This window comes from Cyprinodon tularosa, unplaced genomic scaffold, assembly GCF_016077235.1.
Source record: "Cyprinodon tularosa strain WSP-4 unplaced genomic scaffold, ASM1607723v1 ctg96, whole genome shotgun sequence".
NCBI classification, from domain to species: Eukaryota; Metazoa; Chordata; class Actinopteri; order Cyprinodontiformes; family Cyprinodontidae; genus Cyprinodon; species Cyprinodon tularosa.
In genome coordinates, this window is record NW_024039740.1 from 324,274 (window position 1) to 346,607 (window position 22,334).

At 38.2% G+C, this 22,334-nt stretch overlaps 1 protein-coding gene across 3 annotated transcripts; it reads left to right on the plus strand.

The window, feature by feature from the left end:
- Window positions 1-255: 255 nt before the first annotated feature.
- spopla (speckle type BTB/POZ protein like a) lies at window positions 256-20,431 on the plus strand. 3 transcript variants are annotated; one of them, XM_038275470.1, is made up of 12 exons: window positions 256-437; window positions 1,494-1,633; window positions 3,527-3,644; window positions 6,906-7,027; window positions 7,141-7,292; window positions 7,385-7,512; window positions 12,042-12,219; window positions 12,869-12,924; window positions 15,229-15,351; window positions 17,553-17,695; window positions 17,804-17,857; window positions 18,943-20,431. In XM_038275470.1, the coding sequence occupies exons 3-12, from the start codon at window positions 3,567-3,569 to the stop codon at window positions 19,085-19,087; spliced, it is 1,179 nt and encodes a 392-aa protein (XP_038131398.1). In that variant the 5' UTR covers window positions 256-437; window positions 1,494-1,633; window positions 3,527-3,566; the 3' UTR covers window positions 19,088-20,431. The 3 variants fall into 3 exon arrangements, with proteins under 3 accessions (XP_038131398.1, XP_038131396.1, XP_038131397.1); XM_038275468.1 differs by having other exon boundaries at window positions 1,494-1,579; XM_038275469.1 differs by lacking the exon at window positions 256-437 and adding an exon at window positions 565-717 and having other exon boundaries at window positions 1,494-1,579.
- The last annotated feature ends 1,903 nt before the right edge of the window (window positions 20,432-22,334 follow it).

The following is a 22,334-nucleotide window of genomic DNA, read 5'->3' on the forward strand; positions in this document are numbered from 1 at the left end:
TGTTATTAGTGTGATGCAGAGTCTGACATTATTTTATTTATTTATTTATTTTTTTAACGGTTCAGCTTTCTGATGGCAGTGGGGAAGAAACAGCTGGACATTTTTTCAGTATATTTGCAAATAATCTAAATAAATATTTAAGTTTGCTTTATTTTTACATGACTAAATTATCTGGATATAGTTAAAGATTCGTATTTGTAGAGTATCCAGTCTCTGAGCATTACCAGAATTTCGCGCGTGCGCAGTGAGCTATATTTTTCAGCCTGTGAAGCTACAAGCCAGCTAGACAACTGTATGCTAGCCCAGATAAATTAGACAAAGAAACCTTGTGAAGAGACTGAATGAAAAAGAGTCCAAAGTGACGCACGGTGGACGGAGCGAGTAAAACACAAAGCCATATGTGTTATACGATATATATGGGAATATAAAATTAAAAGGTACGCCAACACGACGTCTTTTTAAACTTTTTGTCAGCAACCAGGAGGGGGAAGGATTAGCCGTTTGCTAGCTGATGTTGTTTTTACCTCCTGTATCAGAGCGTGAGGGTTTACATTAGCTTCTGGTTAGCATCCTGTCATTGGGATCAGTAAAGGGCCTTTGTTTTACACCGGCTATTGCGGAGCCTAAACATCACCTTCCTGATTTAACTTGACGCATTCCTGATTTGAGAAGGTTACGGTCGAGGAATAACAGCAAAAAAAGGGGGGATTACAAATGGTTTGTGAACAGATATTCGCTAAATATCCGCTCTGATTGCTAAAGTGAAGTTAATCTAGCTAATGGAAACATTAGCTTAGGGTTAGCCAAATGTGTACCGCTTATAACACCAAGGTTTCATTCGATAAAGTTATGATTACCCATTTTTTTTAGAACTCTTTAACAGACTGATATGTAATAACTGAACAGTGGAACAATGTAGATGACGGCCAGCAACGATTGTTTTAACTGGAACCCGTGTTTGCTAATAGTTGTTTTTCATCCCATCTTTTGTCGCACCCGTTTTATATCTTAAATATCGATAATTGTTTCTTTTTTTTTTCCTGAAACGCAAGTAACAGCGGTTGGTGTAGTGCAGATATTCTAGAAGGACGTATGTCCGCTTTGCATACACAGTTCCATTTTTGGCGTTGTTGCAAAACTCTAGCTAATGTGTTAGCCAAACAGGAGTTTCTGGTGAATTCATGACTTCATCAAATTGATTTTCGAGACCGTTTGCTTCGAAACTAGGTTTACCATAAGGTTAAATGTTTAAAATCAAGCTAGTTTGCAGTAATTCTATGTTTAAGACTAGTTTTCTCGACATGAGCCCATGTCTAAATTTAATATTTAGTCAGTTCTTTAGTCGTGATACCCTTTTTGTGTCCATGATGCTTCTTTTTAAAGTTGGGGGGGCTTCAGATTCTGCTATGAATACTGAAAGTATTATGTTTTTAGACAGTAACCTGGACAGTTTCGTGTCTCAATCGTTATTTGTTTTGTTGTGTTTTTCTTAGGGTGTCAATTGAAGATGGGACAATGAAGGAGTCGGTGAATACATAGAGGAAGAACTCCATTATTATACATTTCAAGAATCCAAAAGGTGATGCAAACGTATTTCATTCATTGCTCATCTTGCTTTACTCAGATTTTGTAGGTAAGCTGGGGAGGGGGGGGGGGGGGGGGGGGGGGCAGACATCCTGTACTAAATAGATTTGGAGTAGCAAGTCTATGCATGTTTATACATGTATGGTCTGTGTGAGATCTGTTTATTGAATGTTTTCGCAATATCTTTAAAAATTGATATATACAGCACCCATGTGTTCTGCCTTGCATGGTGTTGCATATCTAATGACAAAGAGGCTAAAATGATAAATTGGATAACACCTTAATGTAGACACAATCTCTATGTATTTTCAACTGATAATATTTCCAGACGCACAGATTGGAAATTGGTTGTTGTGTTTTATCAGTCAGCTGATTAGCAGTGCACAGCAACAGATTGTGTGAACAGATTACAACTGCAGAAAACGTAATAACTTTCTATTGTTTCTCGTTGAAGCAATTTTTAAACCATAGGAACTACACAAAACACAACTTGTTTAGTTTTTGAGACTTTTCTTTTAGAACTTTGGTATACCTCAGTAGCAGTAACAGAGCGCTGCCCTTTGTAACCAAGGCAGAGAGTGGAGTATATACCCTCACTAATGTATCGTAATATGTACTTTAAGCACAAACGGCACTGGTCAGGTAAAACATCTACTGTCAGTTGTTGCAGATTTCTTTTAATTAATTTTGTTAAAATGAGCTTGCTAAAAAACATTAATAGATTACTTGAAGAGCATGCTTATAAATAGATGTTTTGCTTATTTGCATATCTTGGTGCAGTCTATAGGAAAAGCCTTATACAAATGATTTAATAACCTCTTTTACAACATCCTTTACTTCTGTTTTTATTGTTTTCGGAATTTAAGTTTAAATGTCTTGTTTTTATTGCAATAACTTAGGTTAAAAAGTTTTAAGGGCATGGAATAAGAAAATGTTATTCACCATGCTTACGTAACTTTGAGCACCAGGTCCATCATTGTCAAACTAAGTTATGATGGCAGTATAATTTCTTTTGGTGAGGTTACTCTGGTGGGGTGCAATGTGTGTCTATGTGTGTATTTCATATATTGCAGAAAGAATTAATTGGATTAATCGATTATTTAAATAATCGTTGACTAATTTAGTAATCGATTCATAATTAACTGGAGTATAGAGACTCTAAAACATGCCCTTAGCTGACATAGCGACTTACTTAGTAAATTGTAACAAAATATATTGCATTTAAGATAAAATAAAGTTTTTTGTCTGTTAATATGTAAATCTTCTATAAAGAACGATTCATTATCCAATTATTAATCAATTAATAAAAAAGGAATTGACAGATTTATTGATTAGCAGCCCTAATTTATTTACATATATATATAAATATATATAAAATTTAGCACAAGTACAATTTAGCACACCCATTTTTCTAGTCTCCATTTTCATTTTTCTAGTCATTTCATTTTACACATGAAAAAATGCATCACCGACTGTTTCCATTTATAAAAAAAAAAACAACAACAAATGTTACTGTTTCTTTATTATATGATAGGAAATGAAGGCAAGATTTCAGCATCCAAATTTATGAACTAAACAACTAAAACAATTAGTGACTCACACATTTGAACCACCTTTGGAAGGATAAATATTATATTTTCAATTCACATTACCAAAAACCCATACAGTTAATAGAACAGATTTTAGTTTTCAGTAATGAAGAGCTGCTAACATGAGAAATTTCTCTTGAACTGAGAAATGTATTTGTTCAAAGATACCATATTAAAAATGTCACATTCCTGCCAACTGACATTTATCAAAATCACCTCACAATCAAGCGCAACCTTATTAAAATATCAAGTTAATCCACATTTTGCCAGGTATCTGTTAGAGAATGATGAAATCATATTTCATGATAATTTATCCAGAGATAACACTCCTTTTTCTTTTTTCTGTTTGTCAGAGCTTTAAAGACGTCAGTGAGTGGTACATCCGAACCAGTGATGTCACGGGTTCCTACCCCTCCTCCTCCTGGGGAGATGTCAAGTGGACCTGTGGCAGAGAGCTGGTGTTACACACAGGTATGAAACATTTATGAAAAGATTTCTAGAGAGTTTGGAAAGTTATCAGAGTTCGGTTTCTTAAACATCTCAGCCTATTTATCTCAAAATAACAGTGCCAGAGACTGAAAACCCCGTAAAAATACAAGTTACTTAAAGCATCCTGAGCATATAAATATAATTAATTTGAATCATATTAACCCTTACATTTGTTTTCCTCAAGGGTTAAAAGCAGCACTTTTAGTTTTCCTATGTGGTGCATGTCCTGCATGAACAATGTGATCTATGGTGATATCAACTTTAAGGTTAAAGTAGAACCAATTATCTGATTCAGCTTCGGTTTTTTAGATCGGCTTTTATTGTTTTCCTTTCAATGGGGCCCACTTGCATCTAAAGTGGCTCTTAATTTTGAAATAAGCTAGTCAAAGCTAGTCCCACAGTTCAGGAGGTCTTCGTTAGAGCTGAGTTGTTTCTTCTATCACACCCGTATGGCGGGGGTAGATTGCTTCTTGGATTGTTGAAAGAGAACTGGTGCTAAATAGAGAATCCGTTCAAACAGTCAGTATGGAGATTTTTAAGACTTGTCAATATTAGTGGATAGTAGACCGGTAAACCAGACTAAATGGGAGATGAAATGTGTTATTTATTCTGACCCTGTTGAATGAGACATCGGAAGATTGTTGATGAGAACAACCCGTTGTTTTTCAAACCGCTGTCTGTGCCTATTGGCCAACGCTCTGACCAATGAGTGCAGCTGACTGTGATGTAGGAAGCGTGACAGGAAGCTTGTGGGGGAGTGTAAACCAACAGCCTGTCGGTAAAACGACGAATGTCCTTCTTTTAAAATTGAGCATAGCGCCTCTTCCTGCTCATATTTCAAAGAAAACCCCAAGTCTAAACCTTCCAAAACTGATTCCAAAGCTGGGTCAAAAATCGCCATCAGAGCCAGTGGTCTTTCACACATGACTATGCCGAGAGAGGGCCGCTGCAGACAGTCTGTGGTTAGCCCTGGCTGCCTTTAGCTTTGGGGCTCCGCTGGTTGCCGCGTTCCTCAACTTTGGAAATTGTTTTTTTAATTACGCATGAAATTGGTAAATGGATCATATAGTGATGCTTTAAAGTATAATATTCTTGCCTTTAATTATCTTAAAATGTACTTTTATTGAACAACAACAGCAAAGAGAACTTTTAACATTCAATGGAGCGCTCCATTGAAAGCTGCTGCTGCCGCAACGCATGCTATTGTTGTGATTTCTCCAGCATCGCGCAGCTTTAACGTCACGCTCTCAAAACCCCGCCCGCTTTGCATCCAGACATTCTAAACACATCTCTGCGTTGTGATTGGCCAGCCAGTTCTAGGGCCTGGGGCGTTGATCGAGGCTAGACCAACTCGCAGGCAAAAATGATTTTGGCTGCTGATCGGTGGGGCTAGTTTACTAGGCTAAGTGGATCGTTGATGATATTTTTTGAAGGCAAGATCATTACTAATGCTACAATCAGTTTATGTTTACCCAGCATTGATCATTTCTGGCATTCCCTTAAGTTATTGAAATCTAGATTAGCTGGTAGCCCAGGCTAAAACTAATAGCTAGTCTTGAGAGCGGTCTTTTCATAAGCAGACCTCATTCTTAAGAAGCTATAATCTTAACTCTATGCCATGAACCTTATAACACATACATGTTTGCATTATAGAAAGGTACTGCAATAACGGTTTGCTCAACTTTATCATAGCAAAGGACCCTATAGATATTTCAAAAGAGGAGAGATTGCTGCAGTGCCATGCACTTAATGAAGCAATCTATTATTTTGCATAAATTGTAATTAAATGCATAGATTTATATTCAGTATCGAATTGTAATGCATGTAATAGAATTTGAGTCTGTGTATTTAGATTGAAGTTGGGTTTTAAGTGCTTTGAATATAAGTTAAATTATTCTGAACGGATTATTCGCAGAGAAAATAACAGAACATGTAAATCTTTTTCTGTCAGTGAAACTGAAAAAAGTAAGGCAGTGTATAGTATAAACTGATTATAAACTTTAAACTGAACTTCACTTCATAAATCCTGAGCTATGATTAGGGCTGGGTACCGAACTTCGGTACTTTTATGGTACCGACCGAAATGCTTCGGTTCTACAGAGTATCGAAACATGCCTCGTCTTTCGGTACCAAGTTTCGGTGATTGGCTGGAACCCTTAAGGTGATTGCGTCATCCAGGAAAAATACACAGGTGGTCACGCCTACAGCCAGGGTTCATGTGTATCTTTTGTGAACTGGTTGCAGCGTCGCGGAACCCCTTTAAAATGCCCCCCAGGTCAAAAGTGCGGCTTCACTTTATTAAGACTGATGCTAATAGTGCACAATGCAATACATCGTGCACGGAAATAATTTAAGAGCAGAAAGTCGCTCTGTGTTTGACTGCAAGAAGAGCGGACCGCAGCCAGCGCGACCATCCTCCTCTCAGCAGCCCGTGGGCAGAGCAAAGCCAGAGCGGAGTGAATCATGCTGCTTTCAAACTGGACGCAGCAAGAGCAGCAAAATCTCGTCTGCTGCTTCATTTTTGCTGCTTGTACCAGCTTCTGACGCGCTGCTGAAGAAGCTTTGCTGCTCTGGCTGCGCGGTCGCAAAGTGGGTCAGACGCGCGTTGGGCGGAGCTACTCTATCCTTTATTTGCCTTGCAGCTATATTTGCTGTGATCAGTGGGAATAAAGTAGTTTTATTATGTTTTTAAGTGGGAAAATCCACCTGAAAACGTAATCAGTGCAGTCAGTTCATCCTGCCTTCAATATTTCTGTCGGAGCCGCTCAGACCCCCCCCATACCAGCGGTGCGCTGTCAGTAGGATCCCATTCAACGGGCTTGTTTGTCAGACATGGTAATTTTTCTAAAGGAAAACTGCTAAGTAAAAAGCTCCTCACAATGTAACAGTGAATATTAGACACTGAATTTTTTATGTAAGAGGAAAAATGTAAATGGAAAAACAGAGCTTAAAATAAAACTCAAGATTTGTACTTTTTTATGTTGTGTAATTTTCTTTTTTTTCGAATTGATATTATAAAACTGGTATCGAAAAAAGTATCGTTCAGGAACCGGTATCGAAGTGAAGGTATCGGTATTGGTACCGGAACCGAAATTTTTTTAACAATACCCAGCCCTAGCTATGATATTGGAATTAGGTTATGGCTGCATTTTGTTCATCATGCAATGTTTGACTTGATTGCTAATTCCACCATTTCCAGTTAAAAAGATCTCATGTGCTTTATTTATTTTTTTCTGTTTTCAGGTCAAAGTTGTGAAGTTTTCTTACATGTGGACCATAAACAACTTTAGTTTTTGCAGAGAAGAAATGGGAGAGGTGTTGAAGAGCTCAACCTTCTCCTCGGGGCCTAATGACAAAATGAAATGGTATGAAAGTAGTTTCCTCTACAGTCTGGATTAATGTTCTGGCCATGGAAAAATTTGGAAATGTGCAAAAGATTATAGATAATCTAATGTTCATTGTGTTTTTCCTGCTCCAGGTGTCTGCGAGTCAATCCAAAGGGACTTGATGATGAAAGCAAAGATTATCTATCACTGTATTTACTTCTTGTTAGTTGTCCAAAAAGTGAAGTCCGAGCAAAGTTTAAATTTTCTTTGTTGAATGCTAAAAGAGAGGAAACAAAAGCAATGGGTAAGTCGAAGTGATAACAGGCTTTTTGTGTTTTTGATTTGCAAGTTTGAAGTGGATTCTAACACACAGCATTACTTCTCTTCTGTTTGCAGAGAGCCAAAGAGCGTATAGATTTGTCCAGGGCAAAGACTGGGGCTTCAAAAAGTTTATAAGGAGAGATTTCCTCCTCGATGAAGCTAATGGTCTCCTTCCAGATGACAAACTCACACTTTTCTGTGAGGTAAATATGATCATAATTTTGGTGTATTCGTTGTATTTACACCTACCAAATAGGCATTTCATTTCATTTCTCTGTTTTCCTGCTAAACCTACTCAAAGTTTATTGAAGACATTAAGAAGTATTTTGTGTCTTGATTTCACACCCAAGCCAAGTGTCTAACCTTTCTTATAGAAAAAGTAATAAATTCATGTCATGACCAGTTTACAACTTTGAGCTACTGAATTATGTCTCACAGTTTAAATTTGCATCGAATGACATTTTACTTTTACAGAGTTAAATGTTTCTCCCATCTTACGTTTAAATTGATGCTTGTTTTCAAAATAATTAAATTGAGAATGTCAAGAAGAGGGAATGTGATGGAAAATGTTCTTTCAAGGGAGAAGTTAAATGAGGTGTCATTTTGTTCAGATACACTATATTGCCAAAAGTATTTGCTCACCCATCCAAATTATTGGAATCAGGTGTTCCAATCACTTCCATGGCCACAGGTGTATAAATTCAAGCACCTAGGCATGCAGACTGTTTTTACAAACATTTGTGAAAGAATGGGTCGCTCTCAGGAGCTCAGTGAATTCCAGCGTGGAACTGTGATAGGATGCCACCTGTGCAACAAATCCAGTCGTGAAATTTCCTCGCTCCTAAATATTCCACAGTCAACTGTCAGCTGTATTATAAGAAAATGGAAGTGTTTGGGAACGACAGCAACTCAGCCACGAAGTGGTAGGCCACGTAAACTGACGGAGCGGGGTCAGCGGATGCTGACGCGCATAGTGCGAAGAGGTCGCCAACTTTCTGCAGAGTCAATCACTACAGACCTCCAAACTTCATGTGGCCTTCAGATTAGCTCAAGAACAGTGCGCAGAGAGCTTCATGGAATGGGTTTCCATGGTCGAGCAGCTGCATCCAAGCCATACATCACCAAGTGCAATGCAAAGCGTCGGATGCGGTGGTGTAAAGCACGCCGCCACTGGACTCTAGAGCAGTGGAGACGCGTTCTCTGGAGTGACGAATCGCGCTTCTCCATCTGGCAATCTGATGGACGGGTCTGGGTTTGGCGGTTGCCAGGAGAACGGTACTTGTCTGACTGCATTGTGCCAAGTGTAAAGTTTGGTGGAGGGGGGATTATGGTGTGGGGTTGTTTTTCAGGAGCTGGGCTTGGCCCCTTAGTTCCAGTGAAAGGAACTCTGAATGCTTCAGCATACCAAGACATTTTGGACAATTCCATGCTCCCAACTTTGTGGGAACAGTTTGGAGCTGGCCCCTTCCTCTTCCAACATGACTGTGCACCAGTGCACAAAGCAAGGTCCATAAAGACATGGATGACAGAGTCTGGTGTGGATGAACTTGACTGGCCTGCACAGAGTCCTGACCTCAACCCGATAGAACACCTTTGGGATGAATTAGAGCGGAGACTGAGAGCCAGGCCTTCTCGTCCAACATCAGTGTGCGACCTCACAAATGCGCTTCTGGAAGAACGGTCAAAAATTCCCATAAACACACTCCTAAACCTTGTGGACAGCCTTCCCAGAAGAGTTGAAGCTGTTCTAGCTGCAAAGGGTGGACCGACGTCATATTGAACCCTATGGATTAGGAACGGGATGTCACTTAAGCTCATATGTGAGTCAAGGCAGGTGAGCAAATACTTTTGGCAATATAGTGTATCAGTGTAGCTGCTTGAATGCTGCCATGATTCGTGAAAAACTGCCAATTTCCACAGAGAGGGTAACGCTATTCTCATAAATTATATATATATAAATATATGCCGCTTTGCAAGGGTATCTGTACATATTGAACCTTTTCACTTTTTGTCATGCTACAACTACAACTTGGAGTACTTTTAAGGTGTCATGTGATAGACCGGTGCAAAGAAGCACAGCATCGTAAAATGTGTGGAAAGAAAGTGGATTTTCTACAAGATAAAACAAGATTAATGAGTTATGCTTTTTTATCATTAATCGCTATTTACTTTTAAATATAATCCCTTGCAACCAACTGCCTAATTGAATGCAGGACTCTGCAACCTTTCATAACCAAGGATGTATTTTGTACCGAGTCCGGCCTATTAAAGTCATTTAGAGATGCAAAATATTATGACTTTTTTTTTATAAAACACAACCTAACAGGTTTTTTTTTTAAATATCTGCCATTGGAAATCTGTTGCCATCTTAAAAAAAACAACAGTTTATTTGTATTTTAGCATGTAAAATAAGGAAAATCGATATAATAAAGATAAAGGATGTATTTTTTTCTATAAGGAATTATGTGATATAAAACAATTTTAATAAAACAAATAATTTCAAAGGTAATAAAAAATATTGATCTAAAAACATTTCTGCTTCTTTAAACATTATGTTTTAAAATTCAAATATTATTACCGTATTTTCACGACCATAAGGCGCACCGGACTAAAAGGCGCGGTCTCAGTTATGTGTGCCATTTCTGTATTTAACACACACATAAGGCGCACCGGACTATAGGGCGCGTTTTTTATATACAGGTACATGTCCTCTCAGGTGGATTTTCCCACTTAAAAACATATTAAAACTACTTTATTCCCACTGATCACAGCAAATAAAGCTGCAAGGTGTATTTATTACAAAGTATTATTCAAACCTGGGAACCGGCCGTGAGAGACACATCGCTGTTGACACAGGGCTGTGATTACTCCTCTGATACAGTTTATTGACGCATAAATTAACTTAAAACATAGGCAGGATAATAATCTGGATGAACTGACTGCAATGATTAAATTTTCAGGTGGACTTTCTCACTTAAAAAGATTTAGATTATTTAGATGAAAAAACACCTGCGGAGGTGAGCCCGGATGCGCCGCGGCCCAGAGGCTGCTGTTGAATTAAGTTTTCAGGTAGAAAAATAGAGCTGGAGCAAAACCGAGTATGATTGTGCTTTATTCAAGTATTTATTACAGAGTATTAATCAAACCCCTCAAAGTCCTCATCCTCTGTTTCTGAATTAAACAGCTGCGCTAAATCCGACATCACCGGGATGTCGAAAGTGAGCGGCACCTCGTCCATGTTGGTGATGTGGCTTGGCTGGATGACTTTGTCAGCGATGTGTTGGCTGCAGAAAGAGTGGAAGCTCGCCAGCTTTTCATCATAATCCGCCGGACGTCGCTGAGCAACTGTAGTCCTGGTCTGGATGGAAAAATTGCACCGTTTCATAAAACGGAAGCACCACGATGGACCTCCTTGAAAATTTTCAATTTTCATTTCTTCCACCAGCTTTACTGCTTTTAGTCGAACAGTGACCGTTGAAACGCTGGCCCCACTCGTTCTTTGCTCCACGATCCACCGCTCGTGTCTTTCCTCCAACTCGGGCCACCTCGCCTTATGTCCGCGGAAACTCAGCTGCGTCTTCTTCACCAGCTTCCTCCCCTTGCGAACCATCGATTCATTTATATTGAATTCTCTCGCAGCTGCTCGATTTCCATGTTCCTCTGCGTAGCTGATAGCCTTCAGTTTAAACTGGGCTTCATAGGCGTGTCTCGTTGCCATTTCCAGGGTTGTTAAGACAACAATGTTCTGCATAAAGCACATACCTGTTCTTTTATACACAAGCCATGCCCACACTTCCCCCTTTAAGGTTCTCACATACTCATGGTGGTCTCAACAACGTCCGCAGATAGGGCGCACCGCACCATAGGGCGCACCCCACATTTTGAGGGGAAAAAAAGACGTTTAGGTGCGCCTTATAGTCGTGAAAATACGGTAATAAAAAAAGCACAAAAGGTTTGAAGACTGGTATTTATTATAGTGCATTAGTTAGTTTTATTTTTAGCCACCATGAAAAGCCATTTTAGGGTCCAAAGAGCTGCATGCCGCTATGGAGCTGCAGGTTGCAGACCTTCTGCTTTAACCCGTGTGCCACACTAACTTCAGGGTACAGAGAGAATATGTGAAAGCAGTTCCTATAGTCAGATAAGACCTAATTGAACTTTTATTTGCTTGTATGCAAAATGCTGCAGAAGTCATAGAACAAACTTTACACTTTACCTTAATCAACTTTGCAATTATAAATAATTCTACTAATACCCTAATTATTGAATGCAGGCATGTTTAATCAAAATTATATTTGAAAGGTGTTTGATGCTTGCTGTGTGATTTGGACTTAAAACCTGAGGTTTGATGCTCATTGGAATCTTGTTTAGCCATTTTGCTAAGAAAAAATGTTTCTAACTGATGTTGAAGACCAATATTTTACCATTATTGTAGCCCTAAAGACAAAGTTGCTTTATAAAATATTGTCATAGCAGAAAAAAAAAAAGTGACGGTCTGCTTTTATTTGTACACATTTTTTAAAACCATATCTTGTTCCTTCTACTTCACAATTATGCTCTAGTTCCTGCTGGTCTGTTAGTGAAATCAGAAGAAAAATACTGTAAAGTTTATTTTTGTAAAATTACTAAATGTAAAAAAGTTAGATGGATTTGAATACTGTTGCATGTAAGAAACTAAATAATTGAAATATGACTGCTTCATGTTCTTTCTTTGTCTATCTTATGTGTGCAGGTAAGTGTCGTCCAGGACTCTGTCAACATTTCGGGTCAGTCCAACATGAACATGCTGAAAGTACCAGAGTGTCAGCTGTCTGATGACCTCGGGAACCTGTGGGAGTGTTCACGCTTCACAGACTGCAGCCTCTATGTGGGAGGCCAAGAGTTCAAAGCGCACAAATCCATCCTCGCAGGTAGGACATTTTCATCCCCCATCAGAACTGGCACACAACATTCAGCAGTGCAACATCAGAAGTGGCAGTAAAAAAAAAGACACATCGATGCTTCTTCTGAATGACCTCTTGGAAAGAGCCTTGAGCACCTCAGAGGCTAAGAAGGGTCTGTGTGCTGGGCTTGATTTGTTGCTGCCTAGTTCTGCAGTGGTTGCTAATCCACATCTTCATTCCTGCTTGGCTCTGCTTGACCTAGATGACTGTGGGATCTGGGAGATTGAGAGGCTGTCTGTCTGCGCTTATCTCGATTAGTCATGGCGGTTTCTGAACTGTCCGAGAAGAAAAATGCTTACAGCGTGAATATTATGGGAGTAATGCTGCACTTTTTTAGAGTGTTGAATATATATATATATTTACTGTACTTAGTGAGCGTAGACCTTAATCCAGAGTAACTAACAAGTGAGCAACAGCATTTGAGCTTTTGTACTGTAGGAAACTCTGGCTCTCAGTATGACCTACAAAAGCCTTCAAAGCAGAGGTGAATGAAATGTTTAAAGCAGTGCAAATAAACATGTTAGGCATGCCATATTGTTGAAGGTGTTTATTGAGACATTGACCAATCATTTTTAAATGCACGCTTATTTATTCATTTCTGTATCTATTTTAACAGCGAGGTCCCCAGTCTTTAATGCAATGTTCGAACATGAAATGGAAGAAAGTAAAAAGGTAAGAGCAGCACTGAGTAACTTGATTCCTGTCGAGGGACTCGTCATGCTGCAGGCATGACTGTTTAAGAAATATATTTTAGCAATTAGAACACATCTTTATTAGCTTTACAGTGCTATGCTTCAGACTTCCTAAACTTTTCCATGTCTTGTCTTGTTGTACTTCTAATATTCATTGTGTTTTTTATTGGTATTTTAACGTCACACACCAAGTAAAAGCAGTGTATAACTGCATTTGGAGGGGGAAAAAAACACATTTTTAAGTGTGTAATACCTGCATAGTAAGCCCCTTTATTATTGCACCCTTAAAGAAATGAAAAATTGTAATAAAATCGCCATCAAACTAACTTGGGTTAATTTTGTTGCGGCTCTATTAACTGTATATAATTAATGATTCTGCTCTTTTACCGCCACCACTTTCATGAGCCATTGCAACAACATCTTGTCCAAAAATGTGTTTGATGATGCAAAACTAAATAATAGTAAAGATGCATGTAAAACCCATTGCAACCAATTCCTATCAAAAGACATTTTTCAAGGAGGTTCCCTCTAAACAGCATCTTTTAAGTCGTCCCAAAGGCTCTTAATATGTTTTAGCTCTAGACATTGATTGGGACATTTAATATGTAAACAAGCTGTTATTTTAATCCGTTGACCATGACTGGCAAAATTATAATATTGCTGTCCGGCTAAAGTGTGAACCTTTTTCCCAGACTTGAGTTTTTTCCTCTTGGATTGGTCTGTATTTGGTGAAATAATAAAGAAAATGTTTCCCACAGCTTGATGCTACCGCAAACAGGTTACTGTCTGGGTATGTGGTGTTCAAGGTAGGGCTGGGCAATAAACCAGATTTTTACAGTTACCGTCATTCACTGCGATTACTGGTGACAATTGTTCCATGTTGGTAAAGGAAATAAACTTAATTCTGCCGTTTCTCCTGTGTGCACTGGTGGCTGGTATTTCCTTCCCCTTTAAGACACGGCAATAGTTGTGTAATCACGTGACTCCACCAATCCAGTCAAAAGCGTAAACAAGGAGAATGGCAGATGAGCCCATTGAAAAAGCGTCTTAACACAGCTGTAAACGACACTACATCAGTTAATCCTGTGGAGCCGAACGAGAGCAGAGAACACTCAGAGAAGTCGAGAGCTCGTTGTTAGAGTTGAGCGCACGGATACAAGGGTGTGCAAGTTTAAACAATGTACATATTCTCACTGCACGCTCAGTTCGATGGCACCAAAATTACTCCATAGATGTTAAGCAAAAGAACACGAAATGAAAAGTTTGTCTGAAAACAGTCGGGACTACTCAGTTACACATCCAACCTCCACCACCTACAGCCCAGCTGTTTGCAAGAGAGTTAAAAATGTTCTCCTCTTCAATGAGACATTGTTGAATGTTTAAACCTGAATGAGTACAATACCTTAATGTTAAATTTAAAGTAATATGTAATATGGTTTATTCAATAAATTTATTTCTGAAAAAGGAGCAGGAGCATTTATCGTGCATTTATGGTTATCGACGTAAACCTACCCAATGAATCATGCTATTGATTTGAGGTCATATCGCCCAGCTCTAGTTCAAGGTGACGTGTATTGTTGGCTCTAACCAAGCTTGGTGTTCTTCATGCAGGCCAAAAAGTTTGATCTTATCTGCTTGTAGGTTCTTGATTTGTATGTTTGCTGTGTCAGCTATGGGGAATTTTGGAAACTTAATCCCTTTATTTTTTTCGTAGAGGCCAGATTATACACAGTTGGATTCACCTACTAATAAGGTGGACCTAGATTCAATTGGTTGCCATGGATTTTGTGTAAAGCAGGTGTGTTCAATCCAGTTCCCCCAGAAAATCACTGTCCTTCATTATTTTAGTTGTTTCTCTGCCTCCTGATACTTAGACACCCTTAAATAAATGGGTGATTAACAGACCTCTGCAGCCCTTGAGGGAAAATGCAGTCCATTGATTCAGGTGTGCTGGAGAACACATTTAAATTATACAGGCAATGAGGAACTCAGGACTAGGACTCAATTATCTGCCCCCCCTACCAGCCAATATTTTAAGGCATCACAATAAAAATACTTGACTACACATAAATCCATACTTTTCAGGATTGTATTGCATTGATGCAAGATATTTATCCTTTTCCTCAATATCACAATTGTGTCATTTTGTACTGGTTTATCAGTTTACAAAATGTGAGGGGAAACAGAAAAATATTAATTCATAAGTTTTTCAAGTCTCTATAATCTATGCTTTCAAACATCATGTTTTTATGTGTAGTTAACAAGCATTTTGTTTCATCTGCAGAATCGTGTTGACATTAGTGATGTGGATCCAGATGTCTTTAGGGAAATGATGGGCTTCATTTATACAGGGAAGGCACCAAACTTGGAAAAGATGGCAGACAATTTGCTGGCGGCTGCTGATAAAGTAAGTACCTGTGAAAGGTTAGCAATGTCAGCTCTATTTATGATCGAACATTATCTCCCTTTAACCTTTTATTTAAGTGGAGGATGGAGTTTTGCTATTCCTCTAAAATTCTAAATGAATATTAGTTAATAATCTGAAGAAAAACAACAACTAATGGCTTCTACTTTAGCGCTTGGGAATAACAAAAAAGCTATTATAGATAGAAGTGCTTAAATTAAACACTAATGAATAAAATCTCCCCATACTTCATTTTATGATGCTGTGCATAACTGTTTTAGAGCCCTTATATGTCCCACTAGGAATGTAAAGTATGTTGAAATATCTCAGTGCCTAACCTGTATTACTCTTATGTAATGAGTTAAGACCTGCAGGTAGGAATATTACCATCTACATCCTTCCACATATGGGTTCTTTGTCCTTTCTTAGACCTTTTTTTAATTATTTCATGGCTAAAGAAAATCAACATGCTGTTGTCTTAGCTGAGCAGCAGGGTCCTTTACCGTCTTCATTTATGAGCAATGCCCGAGAGAAATGATTGCTGGAGCACCTTTATACTCCACAGCTGGAAAACGGCAAGGCAAGGGTTACTAATTAAAAGCTCCTGCACTGCTGATCAATTTAATCCAAGTAAAATATGCACTTTAAAAAGTCTTCAATTAAGTTTGATTAGAATAAAAGGTCAGATTTTTCTTCTTATTGTATTGCAGTAAAAATAATTACACAAGAAAGTGTGAAAGGCCCCCTATAAAGCAATTACACAGAACAACCATCCATTGTATTTCTTTGAAATTGTAATTTCTATGGTCTAACAAATTTTGAAAGGTTTCATTTATTTTGTTTGATCTTTCTCTATTTCAGAAGGTTATGGGAAATTGTGAAACCTATGTGGCTATAACACATTGGCGTCTTTATTATTTTCTGGTTGTCTAACTGCATTTACAGACTCTGACAAACCTCATATCAAAAGGCTTAAAACAGCAATGCTAAACAAACTCTTAACATTGGCATTTGAAACATTTGAAAGTTGCTCTTCTTTTTGAAACAGACCAAATGCAAATTAATGTTTGTTTTTCTGGTCTCTTCTGTAATTTTAGAATTGATAGTTTGCATGGAATGTCCGTATTTAGGTTGTTTACTCGTGAGACTAGAAAGAAGAAACTTTGTTTATTGATAAACATAAACATATTGATTAGTTTGTATTTTAATTATTCTTTAACGTTTAATCTGCCTTTTCCAATTCTGGCAATACTCAACAAATTAAAATCCATCTACATTTACATGTGTCGTCATAGGGAATTCCTTTGGTTTGAACGATGTTGGGGTGTAACAGTACACTTATACATGGATTAAATAATGATTAATCCAATTAAATTGATGCAAAATGAAGACTCATCTTTATTTTAAAATACGCAAGGTTGCACTTACCAAGTTGTTTATTATATTTTCTTTAATTGGAAAAGTGCTGTTTTTTAAATGAAATGCCAAATCAGGATAATATTGCATTGGGATTAAAAAAAGGGGTTGACACCCCTAATAGTTACTGTATCGATGTATTGCTGCCTGAACACACTGTTTTTCCTGGTGATGCTGCACATGGAAGTTTAGTTCCCCCCACCATTCCATCCCCTTTGAACACATCTCTTTGATAGCCCCTGAACGGAGCACCTCTTCCTCCACCTCTGTTGGCTTTACTTTAACGTGCACAGAGGAGATGCACCACAGGAGACGCATTGAACATGTAGGCATAACAAGAGGAGCCTACTGGCAAAATAAAGCCACGGGTAGCAAGTCAGATGCTAGCTATATCCAACCTGCACATTTATATTTGAAGGGAATGTTTGTTTCTGGTAACCCAGGAAGCTATTTGTGTGTGTGTGTGTGTGTGTGTGTGTGTGTGTGTGTGTGTGTGTGTGTGTGTGTGTGTGTGTGTTTTTTTTTTCCATTATCATTCTTGGTTTGCAGATAAAGCTTAATATGTATTGCACTTTTAAGCCAGTTTAATTTAGAAAGAAGTTCCTTCTTCTGTGATAATGGTAGTTTAATAAAACATTACTAAGGGATTTTAGATTTGGTAAGCAAGCTTTAACTAAAAGCTGATTTGCAGACATTCTAAAATAATTGTACCTAACAAACCAAATAATGTAGCTCCCAACCTTTCAGTCACTGCTGTATTCCGTTTCCCTCTCTTGCCCCCACTCCAGTATGCTCTGGAGCGTTTAAAGGTCATGTGTGAGGAGGCCCTGTGCAACAGCCTTTCAGTGGAGAATGTGGCCGACACCCTCATCTTGGCTGACTTGCACAGCGCGGAGCAACTCAAAGCACAAGCCATAGATTTTATCAACAGGCAAGTATTGCAAAAAAAAAAAAAAAAAAAAAAAGCCAGGTGATAAATTCCTGCTGCCATTTCTGTTTACCAGCCCCGAATGCTTACCTTTTTATCTCCTTGCCATAGGTGCAGTGTCCTGAGACAGCTGGGCTGTAAAGATGGAAAGAACTGGAATAGCAAGTATGTAATTAGCTGATATATGTGACACAAGATTAATAACACACTCTTATCTCTTACCCTACCAGATGCATTAGAATTCATTGTTTTAGCCACGGCAGACAGAGTGCTGTTTGCCTTTTCAGTTTGAAGCCCCATATCTTTGTATCCAAGTTATTAATAGACTCATACTTGGATAAACCCTGGAAAAGGATTATTGTTAGATTGTTCTTAAAAGGAAGCGGACAAGTTTTTCTTTTTTGATGATGCCGTGCTACAGGACACCTTGAAATGGTGAACTTCATTTTGTTTCTTGCTCATGCATTGGTGGATGCTGAATTAGAGATGGCCTGAGCAGGATTTTCTAGAACCTTTTCATTTCGCTGCTTTTTCTGAAGAGTTGAATTGGCAGTATTGATTTTTTTTTTTTCAAGTAGCAGAAGGTGACATCTTTGGATTAAGATATCATTAGAAACAGGATTTTTCTATTGAAAAATGATTAATGATGTTTTAAACAGTCTTCACTATTTTATGTTAGCAGATAGCAAAGCTAGTGATTGCTTTCAATATTTGGTTGTACAATTTTTTATCTATTTAACAAACCAGAAACTGCACTTTACCTGCCACCACTTTACTGTACATATGATACTGTATATTGATGATTCTTGCACCTTTTCCTCTTTTGTGCACTTTCTGTTGTTTATAAGAGCTTATTTCAGAAGTGAATCTCTCCATTGTGAGATCAATAAAGTTTTATTCTATTGAGAACTTAGATCTATAGGTTACCTTAACCTTAAGATTACAAAAGGGTTACCTTTTCCAAATAGACTATATCTGCAGGCAGGGAGGGTTTAAAACACAAACTAAGAGCTATTTTACGACACTTTGTTCAGGATTCATATTATTTGCTTCAAGTGTTCTCCAGCTCTTTTAAAGCTTGAATCAAACAAAGATTTCTTATTAATTATCAGAAAGAACCAGTGTCCCTTTTCTAGATGATCAAGTTGCTGAATCGGAGCTTTCCTGCATTATCATCTCATTTATGTTTATTGCTTTTTAATGTGTTGTCACGTCTTAGTGTTGACTTCATTTTTTTCCTGTGCTTACAGTCACGCCACAGACATAATGGAGACCGCAGGCTGGAAGTCAATGATCCAGTCCCATCCTCACTTGGTAGCTGAAGCCTTCCGTGCCCTGGCTTCAGCACAGTGCCCACCCTTTGGTCTTCCTAGGAAGCGCCTAAAACAGTCCTGACTGCCCGACTTTATTCCTGGACTATAAAGAAGGGTGTGAAGAATTGGGGGTTTTTACAAAGAAAGGACTAGTGAGTGTGCCACTCTTATTTCCACCAAAACTGAAACACACTTGAATAAAGAGGAGTGGAGCTTTCTGACCAGAGACGTGGGGGGGAGGCTGGCACATGGAAGTCTGTCATCTGTGGATTGGAAAACAATTGATTCAATCGGTGTTGCTTGCTTGCTTCGCTGTCTCGTCTGAACTCTGTTCAGCACGGGAAGCTAGCGAAGCTCTCTTCTACATTTTTATTTCCTGTAATTTTCAAAATGGCCTTAATATATCTGCCATTGCTCTGGAGCTGCTCTACAGCACTTCGTCTATTTTACTCCGTGCCTGCCTTGTCACAAAGACCAGGCCTCCTCCAGGTTGCACTAGTTCCCATGTATAGTCATTTTGATATGGAGTTCTATAGGAACGTAACAAAGGTTTAACTAAATGGGAAATATTATATATTTGTAATGTTTAGCCCGTTTTGTGACTAGACATTAAAAAGCATGAACGCTCAGTGCAAGGTCAGCTCTTTACACTTTTTGAAAATATGCGTATGCCCCATATTGATGGCACCATTTCTATGTAAATGACAATTGAACAATCTTTAGAAGACCAATGTACAAGAAAGTGTGTTCTATTGTGTATTTGTTGGGGGGAGGGGGGTAGTAATCTGCCATCATGAAGACAAGTGTCAATCCATGTATGATGGAAAAGTTTCTGTTTGGCCCAAATATACAAAAAAAAACATTTGAAGTTTATGGAAATAAGCTCTCCGTCTCCCATTCAAATTACATATTCCAGACCATACATCTGTGAACTCTTCTTAAAAAAAATGAATTTGTTCCTTTTAGTATTGCCAACTTGCAAATATATATCCTCAGTATATTGTGGTGAACTAAAAGTGGAGAGACTAATGCATGGTTGTTTTATTGTCAAAAGAAAGTGTCAAAAGTTATGTTTTTAACAACTCGTTTTCTGCAATTAATTGACATCTGTGCAGAATTACATGAATTGAGTATGTGCAAAAAGGTTCCTCTAACATGCTTGGATATCTGTAGGATGCTGAGCATCACTTCTACTGGCAATGTTATTCTGTGTTTCAATAGGGGGGGGTGTTGTCATGGTTATTCAGTCCGTCTTGTATGTAGTGTGGTGTGACAGACACTTCGGAGGATTTTGTAAAGTGAGAGTAACATCATTTTTCTATGATATTGCTCGTCAATCAGCGTCACGTTGAAACTTTGGAAAAATTATGAAGTCGTTGTCTGCAAGAATGCCTGCATTAACCCATTAAAACATTTTCCAGCAGTCTGAAGTGACTCAGCTTCATTAATGTTTTCCTTAACTTAATTGAAGGTTGTTAGGATCTGTTCTACCACAGGAAGAAGGGTTAAAACCATCCCATGCTTCTTTTTATCACTGTGTTAATGGATGGGCATGTTATGTTGTGGTGATTTTACCGTTCCTTTCTCCTGCATCTTTTTTTTTTCCCCCAATTATAATTACAAAGCCTAACAGGCCTAATCAAAAAGAAATGCACTGAGACTGCACTGTTAAAGTGCCATTGTAGACGTTACCCCCCCTCTTTAAAAAAAGAAAAAACAGATAAAAGACTTTTTCCCTCTCTTTTTATGTGAATGCGAGGGCCCAGCTCTAATTAAAGTGGATGCGAGGCCGCTCTTTCCTGCTGGAAGAGACATCTTCATCAGCGGCTTGCTGATCCACGTCCGCCCCTCTCAGCACAGATCCTTCGAAAAGGCCTGATACCATCTCAGCTTCAGGATGCCTCTCCAACCTTTTATCTTTCTCCTTCGCTTTCCTCCACTAACTGTAGTGCTTGAAAGAGAAGGAGCCCGCAGTGGTGCTGTCAAAATTGAAATATTCTGTCGTTTAGATGGTGGCAAATTTTGCACTAGATGAGGCAACAACAGGAGAAACCAAAAGGAATATGTCCGTATTTGTGAAGTGAACTGAACCCACCTGCTATAAGTCCATTTCTTGGTGTCTGCTTTGAATGAGCACCTCACTAAATTAAAAGGTAAATTCAGTTCAGTAAATTCATTCTAAAAGGCAGACTAAAATTTGGATATATTTCATGCACCCTTTTTACTATTTCAGTTTTTATTCTAATGAAAACCCCAAAAGAATTTTTCTCAGAAAATGTTCATATTTCATTGCAAAACTATTTTTAAAGCTAAAATGTCGACAGATGTATCCCATGTCTCGGATCATGGCTTTATGATCCTCTCCGGGCTTTATCCTGGAGGCTTGTGCATCTTTTTCTGTTGTTTTTTTTTCTTTTCTTTTTCTTTCTCGATTAATAAGCTCGGACGCAGACCTCTTCCCAGCAGCTTCTTTAGCAGTGACCTTTTGTAGCTTGCCCTACTTTGGGGAGTGCCTGATACAGGCCACTGGAACACTGATGGGATTCTTTACCTTGAACTGTGCATCCCTCGGCAGCCTTTATTCAAAAAATTTATGATAATCTTTTTTTCCTTTTGTCGATTTATTAAAAACATATTTGGTTTATATAAAATTCGTCCAATTGTGTAATTTAATGACTTCCTAAACCAAAATATAGTTTTACCATATAAATGTGTCGTGGTCCTGTAAAACTTTTTGATGAACTTTAATCCATAAAACTTTACAGTTTCTCTTCTTCTTTCTTTTTACCAATGTTTCACAAAGAGATTAGAGATTTATTTATTTTTTACTGGGGTACTATTTGCCTTTATTTTCTATAAGATGCACTAGAAAAAGGGTGAAGAATGGAGGACGGGGGGGCATGCATCAAGTTGTCAGGGGTCAGAAAATAACCAGGACATGACTCTTAGGGACTGCAGCCTCTGCACATGTTGCACTCGCCCTACTACTGGCCCATGTGGCATCATCAATTGGAATTAATGTACGTGATGATTAAAGGTAAAATATAGTCCATCTTTTATTTTGTATAAAACATCCTGAGAGCGATGGGATTAGAGAATAATGTGATAGTAATAGCCAAGGAAGTTAAATAGAAATAACGCTACAATATTTTTCCTTATTTTACTGCTTCATTTTTATTTTACACATTAAATTTATTGTTGATGTTCTGCTGGTTTCCTATATTTTATACGTAGACAATAACATTGGCAGAAATATTTATCTGCTCTAAATCTACCATCAGTTTAACTGTTTATTAAATTGTTTATGAAATGTTTATAAAACTGTTCTG